Genomic DNA, 24,136 nt, shown 5'->3' on the forward strand with positions numbered 1-24,136 from the left:
GTACCTACTGCTGAATTTGACTTATCTGGAGGAGAATCTGAGCTCACAATTGGGCACAGACACCAAGGCTTTACAGTACCTATGTACTAGCAGAAAAAGTTTCTTGCAGGATAAATCAGAAGGTTAAATCTCTGCTCCAAATACTGTGTCAATGCACTGAGGCAAAGTTGTTCTCAGTTCTCTCTCCTTTCCATCTCAACACACCTATGTTATGCAGGCATTTCACCTTAAGCTGTTTTTAACTGGTATGTATGCTGCATGTTTTTACATTTTGATAATGTCTTAGTAGCTTATGTACTATTTAAAATAAGTTTGATAAACAATCATACCAGAAGTGTTAACGGTCAAAACTAAAAGCAGTCAGCAGGAAGCTTGTTCACAAACATGAACATTCCCTTATGTAGTTATGCATGCTCTAAGAAGAATCGCAGTTCAGAGGAAAAATCAGATATCATGTTAGGCATATGGTATCATTGTTTTTAACAATTACAGAACACTGAAAGAACCAGTAAAACATAACCTGCTGAGTAACATAGCCATTGGATAGCCTGACTCTTATTGAAAACTCCAAAGCTCCAAAACAAATGTCACGTGCTTCAATAGATGATCCAAAATACAGAAATTATATTCTAAAAAGCCATGGATATATTTTGACAATGTAATTCCATTACACAGCACTAATCCAATGAGTTCAAATAATTTTTTTGTGTATGTTCTAGGACCTCAGAGAAAAAAATTCATTCAGTGTTCAAGGTTTTTAATATAATCTTCCTTAAAAAGAAAAAAAAGGATAAAAATGTAGAAAAGGCTTGGTTAAAAAAATACATTCCAGCTACAGCTTTTAGAGATATCTGAAATCTATTTCCTTAGTTTCTTTTTAGCTCTTTAATACTGTAAAAATAAATAATAAAATCAAGGTCTGTCCAAGGAAACTACTTAGTTAAATTTGCAGGAGTCTAAACTCATACACTTACACACTACATTGCTTAACTGTAATACTGTAGTATCATTTCCAAATACAAGTGACTAGGGATGTAAAGGAAAATTTGTACTGAAGAACAGAAATAACTTTTTTGCAAAGGTCTTAAGCACCTGTACTTCTATGAATTTTTGAATGGATGGTCTCGCCACAGAAAGGCCATCGAAAACTATCCTGAACTTTCCAAATCCTAGAAAAGCTCAGTCTTAGCTGCCAGTTTTGTACTCTTACATAAAATGAATGAGTTAAATTGTCATCCTGGAATATCTGAAATTCAACTCAAGAAGCATGGAGTGCACTCTGGTCTCTTTGATAACTACAATTCTTTAAATAACAGTGGGAAATGATTACATGTATGTGAAAAGGAACACCCGGGTTATCAAGGCTTTTTGGACAAACAGAAAAATGTATCACTATTGAGACTGAAATAAAGAAAAATATTGTAAAAATCACTGTGGTGGTTGTTTTTTTTTTCTTTTTTTTGCTAGTGAAAGAAGTGTAATATTGCATATGAACAGCTGCATCAGTAAGGGCATTTGGTGGGGGGCTTCTTTCTGGTTTTAATTTAGGAGAATTATCCTTAGCACAGAGAAGGAAATGCCTTTTAATTGATACCTACAGAAATAAAAAGAACACAATGATAGTAACGAGGTAGTGTCCCACATATTTCACAAATATGTAACTTATAATATCTTTCATGTGATGATCATAAGGCCATTTGCAAGTGAAATGAAACACAGCTTACTGTAAAAAAAAATTAAAAAATTATGTGAACTATACATGACTGAAATATTCAGCCACTCTTCCAGGCAGCTCCAGATGAAATAGGATCAAAAGGGGAGGATCTTGCTCTATTGATATGTTTGACAGAAAGAAGGATGGATAAGTGAAAGGGACGATGAACAGGTCTACCATATGTTGAATTATTATTTTTTTTTTATCATAGTTGAGTATATTTCTATTTAAAACAAAACAAAACAAAACAAGACTGTAATAAAGAAAATGTTACACCAGTAATAACATGAAAAATAGTACCCAAAACAGCCACCAAACTATGCCTGAGTGTGAGGCATGCAGTGGCTGACCTTAATTTAAGGCAAGAGGTTACAGACTCAGAAAGCAAGTCATAAATTTGCAAGGTGATGGATCAGAGTCCCTTTTAAGAGGTCTTTTTAAATAATAGCGATTTTTCTAAGTACACACATATAGCTGTTATATATACTCAATTTTCTTACACAATTCAAGCTTACTTGAAGATCTACAGTGACCAGCAAAAGTGAATAATGGAGTAACCATGCATCTGGAGATACCAGAATAACTACAGCAAGCCTGGCTGCTTGGAACAGCTAGAAAGAGCAAACAGTTGACAAGTGACTTTGCTGACTTAGCTGTGTCTTAAATGAAGCTAGGCAATTAAACAAGGAAGATGACAGCACCCTGGAATTATTAATCCTGTACTATGAGTGATGCATAACTGCATGTTACATGAAAAGACCCAACTATCCTAGCAGTTGCATCATCAGGGGATGAGAAGAGAGAAGAACTGTCATTATTGTACTTTTTGAGCATCTGGAGCAGCCAGTTAGTGATTATTCTGCTGTTCATTCTTTTGCTTTCTCCTTTCAGTGAAGCAGTACTCTTAATCGCAGTACTCTTAATCCATTTGCTGTATCATTTATGAGTGATAAACCTTAGCTCAGTGAGTATCAGACAACTTAATTTGATTTTCCCAGGTTCCTGGGGTGCTAGTGTTTGTTAATGATTATAAAATTTTACCTCAGTCTTTCGTGTTCTCTGTAATGATAGAAAATGAACACTTTATAAAATTCTTGGTGTATGGATGATGTCCACATGGCTTGAATAAGTGACAGAAGCCTTTTGAACTTTCATCCCCAATGAGAGGAAAATTCCCAAAATAGTTTGTTTGTGAAGTTATGATCATTTATCATTATTCATAAGTCTCTGCTTTTTCTAATCCTGCTCAGATGGACAAATACATAGAATGTAATTTTCATTATACTTTCAGTTTGACATGAAGTAGTCAGTGCCTCAGTGGTTTCACTTGATGCCCAAAGACGCAGGAGGACTGAATCTCCAAATATTTCTTTTTCAGTATTTGTATTAAATGAAATAGGAGTAAATGAAGAGTTAAACCACAACATTATTCCCAAAAGTGCATGCACTTTGGTTTTTACTTCATGTAGTTAGAAAACTGGAATCTGGCACTGTATTTTTGGCCAGCCTGGAGATTTGTAGATTGCAGTAAATAAACACAGTATTATTCTGGGACTTTAGCCAGATTTGTCTACAGCTCCTGGAGACCTTTTATTTGTGCCTTACCACAAGTGCTTCATTCCATGGGCAATACAAAAAGATAACATTCTTTGTTAAAAATGGTATTTAAAACCAAAAATATTATTTTAAAAGTGGAACAAGAATTAAAATAACCCTCATAGACTAACTAGGTGAATAACTGGACACACCAGCATCTCAGAGAGCAGAATAGAGCATTCTGTAACTATGAACTGTGATCAATGAATTACAAAAATTCTTATCCATTCTTTGCTAATTGGGGCCCAACATTTCAAAAGAAAGCATGGATAAATTAAAAACAATCTAGAGGGAATGAACAAAAATTACTAGTGGTCTGAAAAGCATGACTTGTGAAGGAAGAGTGCATTAGGATTATTGTAGTTATGGAAGGGAAGACCAAAACTAAACAAGTAAAATGAAGTTGCAAAGAAGAAGATCATTGGTTTCTGATGTGCACAGGTAAAAAGCTATATACAGGAAAAAGATAGCATGCTTAAATTTTAGCAAAAAAAAAAAAAAGTGGAATAAAAAATAAAAACCATTTCTAATAATATTAAAAATAAAATATGGGAAACCACTGCCTTTGGAAAATGGGAAGGTTTTTAAAGGACTATCTGGACAAATACCTACTGGGAATAAATCTTCCTGTGAAAGGTAGGTATAAATTCTTTAAGATCTTCTGAAATCTTTACTGTTTGCATCCTACTATATTGCCTTTTAAACATATATCAGGAAGGATAAAGTCCTATGAGAACTACAGTCTGTGAAATAGAGACTTCCTTCAGCTGTTTAAAGAACTCTTCACACATTTTCTCACCCTTATCCAGTGGTGTGTAACAGACTTCCAATGCGAGTTCTCCAATTGTTCTATTGTTCTCTGATCCTGATCCATAAGCTCTCAACCAGCCCATTCTGCATCCCCAACAGCAGATCCATACATCCCAGCTGCTGCTGCACACAGATGCCACCATATCATCTTCTCTGCCTGTCTCTCCTGAGGAGTTTGTACCCATCCTTTACCGCACTCCAGCCACGTGAGCTGTTCCACCATGTCTCAGTTACTCCAACAGCACCCCTGTTCCGTGACTACACGTGGAGCTGCAGTTCCTCCTGCTTGTATCCCAAGCTCACTTGAGGCAGATGTCCCTTCATCCTGCTTTATCATTTGTGAAGTCTCCCATATTCCTATCACTCTGCACCCTTTGCTTTTGACCCCTGTCCACTGCTACCTGACTTAAATGTGGGTCAAAACGTCTGTTTCCTATGGCTCCTAGTTTAAAGTTCTTTTCTTTTCAACTTGATTACTTTGTATGAAGCATTGATATTGAACAAGGTTTCTTTTTACCTCATGGTTTACTCAAGAAGAGAAATCTGGGAACTAGCAGGTCTCAAAAACAAAGACTTTTTTTTTTTCATGATACTTTAAAGAGTTTCAAAAAGTTCTAAGACATAGATACAAAAATTTAAAATATTGTACTGGGTTTATGTGGCAAGGTTTTGGTAGTGGGGGGGGAGGGGTTACAGGGGTGGCTTCTGTGAGAAGTTGCTAGAAGCTTCCCCTATGTCCGACAAAGCCAATGCCAGCTGGCTCCAAGACAGACCTGCTGCTGGCCAAGGCCAAGCCCATCAGCCATGGTGGTAGTGCCTCTGGGATAAGATACATAAGAAGGGTGAAAAAAAGTTGCTGCAGCACAGAAACTGCAGCTGGGGAGAGGAGTGAGAACATGTGAAACAACCCTGCAGACCCCCAGGTCAGTGCAGAAGGAGGGGGAGGAGATGCTCCAGGTGCCGGAGCAGATGATTCCCCTGCAGTCTGTGGGGAAGACCCTGGTGAGGCAGGCTGTCCCCCTGCAGCCCAGGGAGGTCCACGGTGGAGCAGATCTCTACCTGCAGCCCGGGGATGACCCCACGCCGGAGCAGGTGGGTGCCCAAAGGAGGCTGTGACCCTGTGGGAAGCCCGCGCTGGAGCAGGCTCCTGGCAGGACCTGTGGACCCATGGAGAGAGGAGCCCATGCTGGAGCAGGTTTTCTGGCAGGACTTGTGACCCTGTGGGGGACCCATGCTGGAGCAGTTCGTGAAGAACTGCACCCCATGGAAGGGACCCACGTTGGAGAAGTTTGTGGAGGACTGTCTCCCATGGGAGGGACTCCACACCGGAGCAGGGGAAGAGTGTCATGACTCCTGCACCTGAAGAGGATGAAGCAGCAGAGACAACGTGTGATGAACTGACTGTAAACCCCATTCCCCATCCCCCTAGGCCGCTGAGGGGGTTAGGTAGAGAATCCAGGAGTGAAGCTGTGCCAGGGAAGAAGGGAGGGGTGGGGGGAAGTTGTTTTCAGATTTGGTTTTATTTCTTATTGCCCTACTTTGATTTGATTGGTAGTAAGTTAATTTTCCCAAGTCAAGTCTGTTTTGCCTGTGATGGTAATTGGTGAGTGATCTCTCCTTGTCCTTATCTTGACCCACAAGTCCTTTGTTATATTTTCTCACCCCTGTCCAGCTGAGGGAGGGAGTGATAGACCGGCTTTGGTGGGCACCTGGCGTCCAGCCAGGGTCAACCCACCACAAATATACATACTTACAATGGTATGGGAAAAAAAGTAATAGACAATAGGCAAAATATATAATGTTGGGACATAACATCAAACATTCAAAATGAAAGACAGGATGGAACTCTGACATGGAAAGAATCAACGAAAACTGTACAGCGGGAAGTTTCTTTGAAGTGTAAAATACCATCCAGTGTTAAAAGTATTGGGATTAGGAAGATTAAACTGATGAAGCAACTAGTGATCCTAAATTCTCACAGTTAAAGTTTTTTTACACCCTCCCAGACAGTCTTAGGAGAACCCAAAATCAACTTTATGATTGTGAGAGACTGAAAGAGTTGATGTCTCAAACATTGTGGTGAGGCAAGTTCTGCTTAAAGACAAACTCTGCATAACAAGGAACCCTGCCCAGCAAGGAACCAAGGTGAAAAGCAGCCACTGAGCAACCATCAGCACAGACATCAGCAACAGGGTTGGGAGGGCGTGCCAGAGGGTGTGCAACTCCCTGTTCTGATACACTGTTCTGATAAGCTGTTCTGGTACAAAGATCAAACAATGGTCACATCTGCAGGGAAGGGGAAGTTACTCCCCAAAGAACCCCTAAGCCCACCGACCCATTTCCCAAAGGTTACACCTAATTAGCCTTATGAGGTCGAGTGCCTGCCTGAAGGATGGGCAGGGATGATAAAAGGGCACAAACTGAAGCCCCAGGTGTGCAAGCCCATCAGAATTGGACCCCTTGGTTGACTGGACCAACGCTGGACCCAGGACCAGTGAAATCTTTCTCCCCTTTTCTCTCTCTGTCTTGTTCTCTTCTTTCTTTTTCCTTTTCCATAACCCCTAGACCTCATTCCTTTAAGACATAAAGCCATTGACCAAGTCTGGGACTAGGAGTGGATCCAGCCTCCCCTAGGCTCTTCTCTGAGAAGGAGTCTAGAAAGCAAGGAGGTCTGCTCTGAACCTCGTGACTCAACGGGAGTGCTTTCCTTATCCCCTGAATTGTTGTATATGGTTATCAAGGGTTACACCATTTACTAAGGTAGTTTGATGCCAATTCCTGTTGTGAGAGACCCCATCACCTCCTGTTATGCCTCCCAAGTTCATTTTGCTTCTGTCATGAATAAAATGTTTAACTGATCCTTTGGTGTCGTTTCACTGTAATTTAGCCTGAGCGAATTCCAAATTCAACATGACTCCCTGGTCTGTCCAGCCCGGGTCACGACAACAATGTAGAGCAGCAAAGAGAACTTTGGCTCATAAACTCTCTGTTCTGGTGAAATAAGGTCAGTTCCACTAACTGACTGAAATGTAAAAGAAATGCTATGTGCTAAATTTGTACAGATCTACTATCAAAGGTTTCATCCCGAACAAAACTCAGAAGGCCATCATACAAGATAAATGAGTTAACAAGGCAGACCTCTTACCTATATGTTCATTACAGTCAGTTCTATAAGAGATTAAGTCTGTGCTGCTGGGCCTTTCTTGGCCACCTTAAATATGATGGAATCTTTCATACACATGTAATAAAACTCTGCTACAGCTTCTATTACATTTAAATGCCCTTCCAGTGTCAACACAATTTATAGCATTGTATTTATAGATTGTTTTTAACTGAATTTGCAGAGCTGAATAAAAAGATGACTAAATTTTGTGAAATTCTAAATTTATTTTTGTAACACAACTGAACCATCTTCAGACTCCTTCATCAGTGGACAATTTTAAATATTTTCTCTTTAAAAACAGTCTACCAATCTGAAATCCATCTGACAGGACAGAGACAATGCTGTCTTAGTATTTGAATAAACCAGCAATATTCCTGCCAATGCTGAGAACAAGAAGATTAATTAATGCTGAAGAGCAAGATTCATGTTCCATAGGCAAATCAATAATCATTCTTTCGGTTAATAAAGATGCAGTCTTGAAGAATGCTAAAATGTCATGCTAGAATTTTAGCAATGAAATCTTTTGCCTGCAAAAAACACGACTGGCAATCAGTTGTTCTCTTGGAGTAATATCTGAAGGGCTTTAAAGACTTCTCAGGAAAATAATTTGTTATGACTTCTGCCTTCCAGACTTAATTACGACTGAGTTATAAATCAGGGTTTGTAAAGTGTTACTTAAATACTGAATAATATTTTCACAATTTCCATTTACACACAGGTAAATTCTCATTTTAGGCAGAAAGTGAGAGATACAGAAATTTTTATCAAGCCATAATTTCAATAATCTGAGGAAAATATACTAGTCTATTTAAAAGCCTATGGCAGCAAAAGCTTTTTGGATTAAGCATTTTAGTAAAGTGAGTTAATGAACCTGGAATTTACCAGTAATTACTTTCAAAGTATCTCAGATTATTTTACAAATATTACTTATGCTAATTTATCACTAGAAAGGATTAATCCAGGAATACCACATAAAAAATGAACCTAAGAGAAATCTAAGATGTTATAAGGAAACAATTACCTAGCATAAGCAGAATTTACTAGCCCAAACTGGAATCGAGCTAGAGTTATATACATTTAACACCTCTCCTCTTAAAATTGTCTTTAGGGGTTTCTAACAAAAAAACTTGATTAGAAATTAGTTTTAAATCACATGTGAAAGACTGGGGCTTTGCTGGAATTAACACCTCTAGTATTGTGTTTTGATGACTGCACTGTACATATTACCAAAACAAACTTTTCAAATTGTCAGTTACCATCCTAAACCAGTATTTTACTTTTCCAAGTTTCTCCTTCCCATTCACTCATCTTGATCCTTCAGAGTAATCTTTCCCCCTTTCAATTACAGGTATAATTCTCACTTTTATGTTGTCCTCAGTGACAATTTTGCAACATAATTTCAATAGTATATGTGAATATGGTCAATGCATCATTTACTTTTATGTCCTTTGTCCTTGCTAAAGAAAACTCTTAAGAAAACAGGAGATAAAAACAGTGTTTCAAGCTTTTCATTAACTACCCCCACTTGTTGTAAGAAGTCCTAATTCGCAGCCTTGAACACAACTGTGGGCTCGAACATTTTCATATTCAAGAAGTTTTATTTTGTTCAGTACTGGGTTAGATTTCTTGAATTTAAAATCTGGTCTTTCTTTTTTCATCTTCATTGTCTGTATCAGTTGTTATAACAATCTTCTGTTATTAAATTTGATCTTATTGGTACTTTTTCCATGAAAAGTAGCAAGATAATGCATTGTTATGTCTGTCTTTTCCTTACTTTTGTGTGACTACAACTGCCTGCAAACATTCTATTTCTGGAATAATTACATACACTCTCTTTCTTCTTCTAAACATAATTTAATTTATTTAGAAACGGTTCAGTTCTGTTGCTTTCCCCAGTCCTCTATATACTGCTTGGAGATGTAATTTAAGAGGCCTGTTTTTTCAAATTAAGACGGTTACTGCACTGGTGAATGCTACTTACTTTGTTCCAAATACCTTTTTATTCTGGACTATATCACACCAGTTGAGGGTTTGCACACTGCTAATGTAAATTTCCAATGGGTCTTAGGACAGCTTTCCTCACTACTGATAGGAATTCCTGAAACCCCATGAGGATGTGCAAAGGCAAACTATGTAAACCAAATGAAAGAGTGATTCTGATATTCTGATGAATATTCTGACCTAGATATATACATTTCTAATGAAAGGACAAGGAAAACATTTTAAGATGTTTTGGATTGCTTCCTAATCTGTTAACTATATCCCAATCTTCTGTATATCTCTTAATCACCTTGTGAACATTTAAATCCTGATTTAAAAAAAACTAATAAAATTAAATTCTTTGTATTAAAAAGTTTCCATATGAAGTTTGCTTTCTGAAAATTAGTAATGATTTTTTTTTTTAAAGTATCATCACTACTACAGTAGCACATCATTACACACTAAGTTTTCACAGGTGAGCATAACAGGTACTTCCAGTTCTCCACCCATCATAAAAACTTAGTTATGTGGCCATCATTATCATAAATGAACAAACACAGCTTTTGGACATGAATCTAATGTATTAAAACCAATCAGAACTCTCACAAATAATATTGTTTGGTTAAGGAATGCGTACTATGTTAGATCATTATTATTGCTTGTATATTTTCAGTGAGTTCAATTTAACAGACACCATATATATTAGTAAGGCTAATATTGTTATTATTAGCACAGTAAAACTAGTAAATTTTAGCATTAGTGTTAGGAATATATGATAATTCTAATATAATAAACATCTACATTTCTGTACCAATTTCCTAGTTCACAACACATCAGTAATGATTTAGAGTAGCTTCAAATAATTCAGTAAGCTTCACCACTACTTTGAATAATAAGAAATCCATGGATCTGATCACAGGTTAAAATTCATGTGGGGATTTCCTATTCTTCAGGCTCAGATATATTTGTTCACATAAGTAGACTGTATTTATGTGAAATGTCCCTGACTGATAATGATAACCAGATACTATCCTGACAATAACACTAATACAATGGGATAATACAAGTATGGTAGGGTATACTAGAGAGCAATTTCAATGTTTTTCATAGAGGCAAAAGTTTGATTCTAAAAATTACACATTTTAAAGATAACTAGACCACTCAAAGTTCTTTTATTGCAAAAATTCAAGGCAACAAAAGGTAATGTAACTTTCTTCATAAAAAAAGTCATTCAGTGTATTATTTTGCAGAGCTTCTGGACCCTGGTTGAAAGCACACAGCATTCTACTTGAAAACACACATATATAGTATACTACTCTTTCAATAAATTGGTAGACCTTTTCCATAATTTCTCCCCACCCTCCCCAAATTTTAATTAACTTCTCTAATTTTAGGTGAGCATCACTGCTATTTGTAGACCATTTACATTTTTTAATATACCAACCATAAGAGTGTTGGCCATTCTAAGCCACTGATTTATATTGTCCCAAAAAGGACCTGTGTAGCAATCTGAAAAATTGTTCATTCCTTAGTGTCATGTCATCTTCTTGTCTTATACACAAATATATCATTCTACAAAATGTTTTTGTTGGTTTTCTTTTTAACTTTTTTTAAATAATCCAAGATGTTTTTAATCCAGTCTCACACAGCTATACTGGGGCTTTTCCCAAGAATAAGCAGCAACAACTGCTTGTATATAAGAACTGGCTTCAGACAAAAAAATGCTCATTCCCCATGAGATGTAATTTATTCCTGCTTTTAAGTTAGTGCACTTCACTTTCCTCTGTGTATATTGTCAGATCCACTAGTTAATGCACTGCATGGCATCAAGTGCAGTACTTTGACTTTATCTCCTGCTTTGTTCTCTCCACAGCCTACAAAGCCCTGCTTACAACAAAGACACAAAGGCAGAGTCAGCTTATTTACTGCTTATATTACTAGGTTCTATTTGCCACACTGTCATAAAATCATTTACCTACCTGCAACCAAATCAGTCTGTGAAATATTTACATTGTTATATGAATACTTCTTGGTAGTTATATGAAGTTTCTTTTTTTTTCCTTTTTTTTTTTTGAAATTCCATACTATTATAGGCCTTATATAAACAGATATAGCCCTTCAAGAAAGTGTACTGGAGGGCCTACAAGACTCTTAGGTATACTTTTATTTCAAAATTTACAGCAGGTATTTGAAATACTGTATAGTCATGTGTCTATGTAGTCACAGAATTATACCAATGACTTGCAATTAACCAGTTTTCCTCTCTGGTGGGTTCTGCACACAGGAAATAGCAAAATACTTCAACACTGAGCTGAATATTCTAATATTCAAATTTGACACCAGTTAGATCACTTTTTAAAATATGAGCTTATAAATATCTTGATCCAGTTTATTTGGAATAAATCCACTGAAGAAGAAGAAATTAAGTATACGTCTATACAGATAGGTAGAAATAAGCATCTCTTTATATATACATAAATATATGTTGCAGGGGAATTACAGAATTCCCAGACTTGGAATTTAGTAACAACCGCTTTAGTCTTTTACCTGTCATGACAAAATATGGAAAAATAACTCAATATCCTCCCAGATAAATAGCCACAAAAGCAGAAATGCGTTTTGTCCATGTAAAAAAAATACCTACAGTCAGTGGGTTGTGCACTTGTTTGACCAAAATGCATGTCAATTCAAACAAGTGGAAAAACAAAGCCTCTTGTTAAAAATAAGAACAGAAGGTTTATAGTGACCAATATTTTGTAGCTATATGTACAGGAAATGGTGAAAATATATTATTAGAACTTCTAGGAATACAAATAAAACTATATTCTAGTTTTGAAATTTCTGAATTCTAAAAAAAATCCCCAGTTTTAGAATTAAGTATCTTACAATATCTATTTTACCCTGGAATAGGAAAAGCTTCAAAAATATAAGTTAGAATACTTCCTTGATTACGAAAGTGTCTAATTATTATAACCTTTATAGAATGACAATATTATGTATAAATGTAACCTTATTTATTAGCCTCAGTAAATTATTCTAGCTTGCTGCATTATGGAGAAACTGCAAGCTGCAATGTTATCTCAGGAATAGGTGATATGATAAAGCTGCTGTCATGTTTCACTGTTGAAAACAACCTTATCAAAATTAATTTGTCAGGGAAGAAGACTTTATTTAAAAATTACTCATGGGTTGTGCACAGTATAATTGACCACAACACAATAAATCCAATTTAGTTTTCTTTTAATTAAGGTATTTTTGCACTTCTAGTAAATCTAATAAAAATTACAGTATTTTAATGAATGTCACAACATGTAAATGACAGGTGAAAAACTTTGTTTATTCAAACTATGTTCCCTGACAAACAGGATATGAAATAAAGCAATTGTTAGGTATATGCCCTGATTTTGCAATACAATCCTATGGAAACTAGTAAAGCAAAAGGAAGCCATTTGAGGAATAACTCTTTTCTTCATGAAAAAAATTTGGCCCCAAAATGTGTAACTTAAAAAAATACAAATATTAGTGTTATGCACCAAATTTAAACCATAAGGATGCAATATGATCTCACGTATGGATGCTTGTGGCAGTACAAAGCACTGTTGATTCCAGTGAGATTCCCCTCATTGAGACATCAATCTGTAAGAACTACATTGCTAAAACACAAGCATGACATCCTCCTGATCTCTTCATTCAAAGTGAAGGCCATGTAAAAGGAATGTTCAAAAAAAAAAAAAATTACTCCCCAAATTTACTTGTTCTGAGTTACAAGAGGCAGATGACAATGACATTTACACACAGATGTTCTAAAGATATGTATGAGCTTAACTCTGCTGACATCTAAGCATGTTGTAAGTTCAGAGCTTTGTTCAATTTGTTTCCTATAGGTAAAAACAAACAAACAAAACCACCCAAATTAATATTGAATAAAGCATACTTTTGTGCTATTCTTGGGGTTTTTTTCCAACAAATCAGACAATGACATTTCCTAGGACATCACACATGTTTCCGGAATCCAACCAATTATATTAAAATGGACAACTTGTATATGCACGTCTGGAAGAGACCTAGCCATCTACCAAAAAAACAGTAGTCAAGTTGTTTAGTGTTGAGAAAAATTAATTCTTACACATATACTCTCAAAATTATACACCACTTCACTTGTTTTCTCAGGATTCTCTGTTTTAGATATAATGACCATAGGTAGGGAACAATAAAACATTTATCAGAGGAACTCTTTAAAGGTGAGTGTTTAATCAAAGAGAGTCTCCATGGCAAACATAGAGAAAGAGATAAGAAGCTCATTAGTGGATAATCACCTTTAGCGACCTTCTGCAGAATTCTGTGTTGGATAATTGCATTAGACAAAATGAGGACAAATTCGTTAGAATTGAACCACAAAGGTCTCTGTATTAAATGTAAAGTTAGATGTTTCTGATATCAGACATAGATGTATAGAAGGAACTGTTGAAAATAATTAGTTAAATTTTTTATTGAACATCGACAAAAAATACCTTAACGCTAATTTGGTGCATTAAGCCTTTAAGCCATTATGCCTGATGTTAAATCTTAAATCAAGAATCTGTCACATTCCTAGGTTATGTTTCAGTAATTTGTAATCACCACTATTAAAATGTGTACCTTGGGTTTTTTTTATTTTTTATTTGCCAAGCTTTTACCCCTTAGATTCTTCACTGCTATTGATTAGAGAACTGTCTTCTCCAAAAAATGTTTTCCTTCTGCATGAGTTTCTGCAGTAAATCAAGTCACCTCTTCATCCTCTTTCACATGCACTGAAAAGTTTGAGTTCCTTCAGTCTCTAGACAAAATAACAATTTTGAAATCTAACAGAGCTTGTTTCCTCTTTTTCTGAATCCTTTCCAATTTGTCAACTATTTGCCCTAGAGACTGACACTATTCAGATAATGACCTCTCTAATCATGAATAAAAAGAAATATGGTTTTTATATTCTTATGTGATAGTCTTCTACTTACACAATAGAGTTATGTTTAACCATAAGACTACTTTGGGAGCTTATCATTCCAGTTCAAATTTACACTGTGTATTTTCACATCCCCTTGGAATAAAAACAAAATCTATCTGAAGTTCTACTGAAAAATGTATCAAAAGAAAGCATGTGTAATACTGACTGTGATGACTGACTGGCAAGTGGAAGCATCAGGTTCAAGTCTCTCATCTTCCTCATTTAAGAGTACAATTTTTTATGCCAATTCCTTTCAAAATTGGCAGATCAAGAATTTGAACAATGGTCTACAGTGTAGTCCATTAGCCTTCTACTTTGTTACAAACGTAAGTTTTGTGCAAGTTAACATATTCTCATCAAATCTTTTTTATGATCATCTCCACAAACAAAATCTGGGTTTGTGCCTTGATTGTGTAACTTCTTCATTATTAGCTAGCATTTTTTCTGGGAAGTAGGAGGGGAAGATTCAGGAGTTGTAAGTAATTTTACTAGGAAATAATATTATCAGTAATAACTTTGTATTTTCTTCAAGATCATGGATAAACATATTAAATAACTCTAAGCTAAGAATAGGAAACAATAGAATGGTATTTTCAGTGACACACATTTCCCATATATAACTACTTTTTTTTGGTACTGGTTAACTAGGTTTTAACCCAACTGAATTTTGATTTTATTTTTTTTAATCAGAAATTTATCAGAATGTTAATTTCAGTTGGAATGTTTTTGTAGGCCCTGCAAGACTGCATCACATTTTTTAGACAAATATAAATGTTACATTTTGTAAAGTTAACATGTGAATCCAGTAAAGGATTTCAAGCTTGCCTGACATAACAGTGTTTCATCAAAATACTATCTTTATTGCATTTGGTTGTGTATAGCAGTGATAATTTCTCCATTTTACCAGCTTAGCTCCTTCCATTACTCTGCAAACATTATTTCTCTCTAATACTCTCAGAAAATAAGATTTACGCATAAAACAGGATTCCCAACTACTGCTGTATTTCTAATGTGAGCAAGGGAAAAGGATTTAACCTGCAGTATTTGTTAGAATACAAGGGATATGCTATATAGAAATCTTAAGATATCAAATCTGACTGAGAATGAGGGGAAGTCCCTCTAACTCAATTGTTTTGGTAGTTTCAAACTTCTGTTTGCTCAGTATCCAAGATACTACATGACAAAAAGTCAGAAGTATTAATGGATCCCAAAATTACATTCCCATGGTTGTAAACGTGTTGAACACACACACTTATGTCCTACTTATTACTAGGTTTCTAGTTCTTATTTCATTACATACATTTTTAAATAAATGAGAAATATCATTTTAATAGGGTATTGACTTAAAAATTAGTAGGTGCATATGTTGAAATACATCATATATGTGAGCAACAGATCAAAATATTCAAAAAGGTTTTTCTTTCTTTAATCACAGTCTCAAAGTTAATAATTAAAATAGTGATTTAAAGTTGTTCATTCTAATAAATATAATGGATATATTCGAGAACGTTACTGTAGCATTTTTCTTACCTCTACAGATAGGAACAGGGAAGTCCCATGATGCTGTATTCACAGAGTTTGCTATGCAAGTAAGCTGAGGGTGGCCATCCAAAATATATCCAGTTACACAGCTGTATCGGATTTTGTCACCAACATCAAATCTTGTACCGTACAAGATACCCTTTGGTGGAACTCCTGGATTGCCACAGGAACTACTCTGTAATTCTGGAGAAGACATATTTTTATTACTTATAGTGTTTTTATAAATCAATACTGCATTTTGCTGAAGAATATAGAACACACAAATTATAGCAACTTTAGGCAGATAATGTGTTTTCATGGATGTTATACAACTCTTAACACTGAAAAGACATTACTGACAGTCTATTAAGTGTCTGCTTATGTACCCACATATCCAAAGGTAGAATATTATAGGAAAATGAGCAAGAGGTTTTCCTTAAGCTCCAGCTGTAGATATATTAATATATTTTTCTTAATTGATAACAAAGAACTTACTACATAGGAAGAGGAAACAAAGGAACTTGATATATTTCTGACTCAAGTTATACAAATGCAAAACAATAAACAAAACTAATACAGACATGAAAGAACATCAGATTCGAATCCGTCAGATTTGGAAGAATAAATAAAACTACTCAAGACAGAACACTAGGAGAAAGTTTTAACAAACATAAGCTTAAGCATGATCAGGAAGCTGTTGAATGATTTAACAGATTTTAGATAATGAGTCAAAAGTGATGAGATATTGTGGGTAATAGATTTCTGAGCAAAAGATTGGTTAATTTAAACATATGGAATACCATAGATCTGGGTGACTTCTACTCTAATGCAGAGCTTTAAACCACTAAGAATGCAAAATTAGTCACAGCTCTGCTGTTAGTTTGATCTCTGAGGACATTAATTAGAGTTCATTTTTACTAGGTGGTACCCACACTCAACTTTTGACTGATGTTTCAGCATCATAAATAGCTCGATTACAACATTTCCCATCATTTACTGCTAAAGTCCTTTACTTAATGGACATAGAAAGATAGATTTTGTACAAATATGAGCAAAAGAGGTTTCATAATCTCATCCTGAGCTATTTAAAGCTTGTACCAAGTATACTTACCAGCCTAGTGTTAACAGGGAACAGACAAATCAGGTAAACCTGTACTTCGTTTCATAGCAAATTTCCCTAATCTACAACGTAAGGAAACAAGATGGAAGAACAGAAGGGTATATATGTATTGTCTTAATTTCTTTTTCTGAGTTCCATATAACTAAATTATTCTTTTGCATCCCCGATGTGCTCATGAGTATGTGTACACAGGCACACACACACATATATTAACATATTTAAATATCATAGAATAGAATCATAGAATGTGTTGGGTTGGAAGGGACCGTAAAGATCACCTAGTTCCAACCCCCCTGCCATGGGCAGGGACACCTTCCACTAGATCAGGTTGCTCAAAGCGCCATCCAACCTGGCCTCGAACACTTCCAGGGATGGGTCATCCACAACGTTTCTGGGCAACCTGTTCCAGTGCCTCACCACCCTCACAGTGAAGAACTTCTTCCTTACATCTAGTCTCAGTCTACCCTCTTTCAATTGAAAACCATTACCCCTTGTCCTATTACTACAATCCCAGTTAAAGAGTTCTTCCCAATCTTTCCTATAGGCCCACTTTAAGTAGCGAAAGGCCACTATAAGGTTTCCCTGGAGCCTTCTCTTCTCCAGGCCAAAAAACCTCAACTCTCCCAGCCTACCCTGACAGGGGAGGTGCTCCAGCCCCCTGATCATCTTTGTGGCCCTCCTCTGGACCAATGCAAGCAAGTCCATGTCTCTCTTATGTTGAAGGCCCCAGACCTGAACACAGTACTCCAGGTGGGGTGTCATGAGAGTGGACTAGAGGGGGAGAATCATTTCCCTTGACCTGCTGGTTACACTTCTTTTGATGCAGCCCAGGATATGGTTGGCTTTTTGAGCTACAAGTGCACATTGCTGGATCATATTTTGTTTTTCATCCTCTAATACCCCCAAGTCCTTCTCCACAGGGCTGCTCTCAATCCACTCATTGCCCAGCCTATATTTGTACGTGGAATGCCCCAACACATGTGCAGGACCTTGCACTTGGCCTTGTTGAACTTCATGAGGTTCACACGACCCCACCCCTCAAGCTTGTCAAGGTCCCTCTGGATGGCATCCCTTCCCTCCAGCGTGTCGACCACACCACACAGCGTGGTGTCATCAGCAAACTTGCTGAGGGTGCACACAATCCCACTGCCCATATCTCTTGACAAAGATGTTAAACAGCACCAGTCCCAATACTGACCCCTGAGGAATGCAACTTGTCACTGCTCTCCACTTGGACATTGAACCATTGACCACAAGTCTTTGTGGGCTTCAAGCCTCTCCACTTGGCCAGTGGAATGCCCCTCCTTCGAAGCAGTGCCCTCCCGGGCACCAACGGCCGCGCAAACTGTGGCGCCACACCCTGGCTGATGTGCCACGCCCTGTTCACCCACTCTGGTCACAGCGCTGCCCTTGGTGGGAGTGGGGTGTGGCTGCCGTTACTCCTGGCCCTGCCCATGCCTCATCAGCCGCTCACCCTCAGGAGAGCTGCCGGCTCCTGGCAGGTCTCTGCGCTCTCCTGGGCTTTCTCCGCCTCAGGAAACCTCTCCTGTATGCCATGAACCCCTGCTCCACTGCGGAATGCGCCTGCACCAGTGCTGATCGCCTCAGCAAGCAGTATGGCTCATGAGATAGGCTACATTGTCAAACTTCCATGCCAAGAACTAGGATATATTATTAGATTTCTGATACCAGCCTTCAAATAAAACTATGTAACAGTTATTAAAAGGAAGAATCCAGTATAGTCATATATTTGCTATACACGTCTATACATATATATGCTTTATATGAAATATATGCTAACAATGTGTTCATCTGCAAGATTGCTGTACCAATCATGTTTTGATGTGAATATGTTAAATATGCAGATTAGTTGCTGATGTTGCTGCTATTTCTTTCTTTCTCTTACATAATAAACTCTGTGAATCTGGATTTGACTTTCATTGCCTTGCACAAGGACACAACACAGAAGTAAAAAGATAGCCTGTCTCATCTTGGTCACTTCAAAGCTCACCTAAACAGTTGATAATCTTACTACTGCTTTATCAAGCTAAGTGTTCTGTCCTCCAGCAAAACTCCCCTGTTCTCAAATCTGCTTGCAAGCTTTACAAAGAAGGCAACACTGCAGTTGACTCCTGCATATTTGTTCAAAGGGATTTCTCTTAAATCCTTTAAAGGTTTTCAATGCCACTCCAGTTATTATTTATCATCATAGCATGTCAAAATAGAGGTAAGAATATCATCCTGTGGATTTTGGTTATCTTAACGAATCATATTATATTAACTTGAAAACTCTGTCTGTACACAGTGTTTTTATTTGCAGCTTCTCCAAGAAGATGAAATCTTTCAGAGGCCTGTATTTCTTAGTGCTTTGTAAAAAGGTCACAAAAAGATTCTTTGTCCCTTGAAATGAAGAATATAAAGATTAGTGATGCCTTTAACAGTCACTGCCTAAAACTGCTTACTTTACTCTTACTGCTGTCTCATCAAGAATTACCCACAGAAGGCAATATATTCTTATGAAATTATATTATATTTTAAAGCACTAATTAAAAATCAACCTCCTTCTAAAACGAAACTGATTTTCCAGTTTCAATACTATATAACTTGTCTAAAAAGAATACTTGGCATTTTTCTTTAACTTTTTAATATTATGGAAGAAGTTAGTGAGCATGTTGCTACTTCTAACCCTTCAAGTCATTTTGTTCCTGATTCCAGATAATAAAATAGAAAATAAATTGTACAGTTTAAAATACATTAGTTTTTTTCTGTGAGTATTTTCATTTTGAACATATACAAGTGCATTATTTTGGGGGGTGGGTGTGTTTGTAATTCACCAAGTAACTGCATTAGTCTCCTTTGATAGGTAGCATTTATTTTCAAACTGAATGTGACACTCTAATACCAACTCCTTGCCATTTAAAGCTACAGATTGTTACCTTGAGATTGTCATCTATCAGGGAACACAGGAATTGCCAAACTAGATTGTAATTTTTATTCAGCTCTGCACAGATTCTTGACTTTAGTGACATTCTGATATTCAGTAATGATATGAAGCATGGAAAAGTATTTAATTTTAAATTTGCCACATTGTAATTTGGTTGAAATTCTCCTTGTTCATGTACTTTGAAATAATTGAATTTTTTACACTATCCTACTTTTTTACATTTTTATTGTGTACTGTTACTCATCTCCTTTTTCAAGCAAGCTGTCCCAATTGTTTCAATCTCTCTCCAAGTAAGAATTTTCTTTGTCCTACATTTAATTGTCAGTTATCTCTGAAATCATGTGCATTGTTTGTTTGTGCAAACCCAAAATGCTTTTTAAAATCAATATTGCACCTGTAAGCAAGGTACATATGAACTTATTTGTCCTCTATTTTTTTTTACATGTTGATAAAACACTGAGATCAAAATACCCTTCAATGCATTTCATTAAGTTTTTATTTCATTAATTACTATTAATGTCAATGGAAATTCTGTTGAAAGACTGTAGGTAAAATATACCTCAGAGAGTTCTGCTTAGCAGGAATGGACACACCTCTTTAAAGAGTTTAATTAGCAGAAATTTAGCCACTTACTTATACAGAGTAATTAATAAACTATACAAATTAAATCATGTTAAATATAATTTCTTTGTGACAATAGTTTCAAAAACAAGGCTGCCAGAAGTTGAGCCTCTCCTTCTCAGCATTCACTCAAGGAGAAACAAATCTTAACCAGATATGGAAATTTAAAATTTACTTTCTTTTTATTCAGATTTTAAGTCAGGAGTTTTTTCTTTTATGTTATTTATAAAATCAAAAGTAGCACCTGTCCTCCCTAAACTGTTTAAGCATGAAATTTATAATTTGATGTCCAAATACTCAGAATAATTATTTGCAAATATTCCAGTAAAAAATGCATTTTTGGTATCATTACGTTGCATTCAGCTCAGTGGAAACTATTTGTATTTTCTCTGCTGAAAATTAATGTTCTTCACACACTAAATCTTATATTAGAAATGTAAGAACATAAAGAATTCTGTCTTTTTTTAAAGGGCTGATCCATATCTTTGTTACAGTTTTTGTTCACAGCTATTACAGATCACTATGATCCCATTTTTCACAACCTAAAGTGAGAAACGCAGTCAATATAAAATGTATATCTTCATGAGTACTCACTCACTGAAAACCTTTGAAATATCCCAAGAGGCTAATATTTGTTTCATTCATTACTTTTGAAATTGAATACTCCTGGTATCCCTACACTGTCAGTTTGGATATTTTCCTGTATTACTGCATGGCACTGGTCCTAGACTGCTTGTTCATTTGTGTCTACACAAGTAAGTAAGTCCTCTGCCAGACAAACCTGAGTATGGTCCAGGGAATACACCACCCTAGGGACCACTCCAGTTGCCTTTTGGGACAGGACTTAGTGTAACTGGAAATACTAGAACACGGCTGTACACAGATAACCCTTGGAAAAGCAACACATATGTAGTTTATCTTACTGACAAGCAAGAATGCTTTGGTATTGAAGACTCAAGACTAACTTCAGAAGTGCTTCATGTAGTATGTGTGTGGATATAATAAAGTGCTATACATTCCAAGAGTCCCAAATATTAGGAAAGATGATACATTTTTAACAATATTAAGTACCCTGACATTCAGTTGTCCACAATTCACCTACATCAAATCTTGTAATGGTTTATTTTAGTTGCACATAGTTTTCCAAAGGTTTTATAAACTAAAAAAGTAGCTTAGATGCATAGTTTCTACCTCATAATATTTTCCTTTTTTCTCATAACATATATTTTGCATACTTTCTTTTCTGTTCTGTCCTCATTCACATTGCTCTTAATATATGAGTAAGCATGGTCTAGGTTTAGATCCAAAAGGGACTAGAAGAATTAACTGATGAATATAGAAATACCATTGTCTTTGTACATGCATTCTGAAATACACATATATGTACCTGTCCCACATGAGTTTACAGAGTCAGGGAAACCACAAGAAAAATTTGGAGGAGGCAGTATCAGTGCAGTGAAGGAAAAAAATGAAAAACTTAATACCTAAGTGGCAATTTCACTGCATAAATATGTATGGTTCAGAGAGCAACGAAACAGACATTATAAATGAATGCTTTGAAAGATCTACCATGAGTAATACAGGTTTAATAAAACAGAGATTAAATGAAAAAAATCACCTCCCCCAAAGTCCAGGTCTTTCCTTTGTAGTTATTCAACAATAAAAGTGGTTATTCTGTGATTCCAGCAGACCTCTCACCTCAAGATACAAGTGCAGAATGAATAGTCACTATTCTGAAATTCACATTTGTTTACAGCAGTAATAGTTTGTCTAACAACCAAAACTTCTCTGAAGTTTTTCTTTTGCTTTCTGCATTTTATGTGGGTCAATCAAAAGAGACTGTCATATTCTGGTATCTATCTATAAATAGGTAGGCAAGAGGAAGTGTGAGAAAGATTTAATTTTTTTTTCTCTAAAGGAAAACAAGGTAAAACATGTTTTTTCTTCTCCTGTTCTTAATTGCTCTTTCTTGATAGAGAAGTATCTTTGTAATAGTAACCTCACTGAGGGTCTCTACTGTTCACTAAAGATAATACAGCTAATTACATTGCATAGTTTCTTACCTATTTTTTAATAAATTACATCATTTTGCTTTTTTCTTCCCTTTGAAATTATTTTCATGCCAAAAAAATGACAGAGGAACTTGATTATCTGAAGTAAAGCCACTGATTAGTATCAGTCTTTTAAAACTGTGTCCTGAGGGAACTTTAAATGTAGATTTTTATACTGAGCTTGATTTTGGTTCTAAGTACATTGAAACAATCACTGCATTTGCCTTCTTTGCAAGTTCACAAGAATGTTTCTATTTATAGCATTAAAGTCATATGTTATTTTTATAGGAACAAACCCATTTCAGCATTAAGTAAATTAGAACTGCATTAATATAATTCTACAAGCAAGAGACCAACAGCAACAAGAAGTACAGCAAAAAACCCTCCAGGATAGTGAAGGAAACAAGTGATAATTGTAGTACTGTAGTAACATTGATACAGTGAGCATGACAAATGTAATACAAGAAATGGTCCAGGGTTTGCAATACATTCCCTTCACATGCAATACACTTTTTGGAATATCTGTTTAAATCAGCAGAAGACACAGAACAGCACTAGAGAGCTGAAAGACCATGCAACAAGACAATGACAGTCACTGATTTTACCATATGACAGTATAATACAGCACCAAGTGAAATCAACAGAAAGCTTCGATAGATATGGTTAAATCTGACATTTCCCCATCAGACACACTTCTAAAGTGTTACCTGAAGGGAATGACAAACAGGTAAAGACCAAATAGTTAGCTAGGAGAGCTGTACAGTTAACAGCACCAGACACCTTTATTTGCCTTTACCAAATTCCACTTGACTTTGATTAAAGTTTTATCTGCAGTAAATTCCTGTACAGCTGCTGAGGACACCAGTTAAACCCCATATGTGGCTGGAAGGTAAATTCACATAGTGCGTGGATTGAGAAAGACCACTGGAGACTACATGAAGTTTTGGAATGGGCGTAGAGTTGCTAGTGTTGCAGAGATTGCTCCAGCCATACTGTTCTGAAAGTATTCCACCCTACCAGTATAGTCCAAAGCCTGAGGTACTGTATCTGCCACATGTGGTGGTTGTTCAGCTTCCCAGGTGGATGAAACCCAGACAGATGTACCCTGCCTACCATCCAATTGCTGTATAGGTATGTCTATATATGAGTCATAACAGGATTGTTACATTTAGACTGGAGTGATTCCGAGCACTTTTTTGGCATAGCTCTGTTCTGTAGGGAGCTGGGAAGAGTCTGTTGTAATTACAGACCAAAGATTATTTCAGAGCCCAGGACAATCTAAAATAAAAAATAGTCCTAAAACCTGCACCATATAGCTATTCCTTCTGCAATATGTATTTCTTACTATGCCTTTTAAAGTTATACAAAAGAATTTCATCTTCCATTTCTTAATAGTTATGGTAAGACATATCTTATAGTATTATTTATTTTCATTCCACTGTTGCCTCAGTGCCTCATCTTATTTTGCCTTATGCTAGGTATTTTATAAATGTTGCATTGTTCCTCACTGGCTGTCCTTATCTGGAGAATTTACAGTAACCAAAGATATAAAAAGCTAAACTAATTTAGGAAAAGACAGTTTACCCACTGAAGGAGGATGTCATAGCACAAACAAGTTGTGTGGCATCATATAGA

At 36.1% G+C, this 24,136-nt stretch overlaps 1 protein-coding gene across 3 annotated transcripts in view; it reads right to left on the reverse strand.

Annotated features, from left to right (window-relative positions):
• The window catches only part of CSMD3 (CUB and Sushi multiple domains 3), a 749,348-nt gene that overhangs the window by 564,627 nt on the left and 160,585 nt on the right, over positions 1-24,136 (reverse strand). For all 3 annotated transcript variants that reach the window (XM_075024389.1, XM_075024388.1, XM_075024387.1), the window contains exon 4: positions 15,775-15,969. In XM_075024389.1, coding sequence (XP_074880490.1) covers positions 15,775-15,969 — 195 coding nt within the window. The remainder of the gene's footprint in view (positions 1-15,774; positions 15,970-24,136) is intronic.

This window comes from Buteo buteo, chromosome 3, assembly GCF_964188355.1.
Source record: "Buteo buteo chromosome 3, bButBut1.hap1.1, whole genome shotgun sequence".
NCBI lineage: Eukaryota > Metazoa > Chordata > Aves > Accipitriformes > Accipitridae > Buteo > Buteo buteo.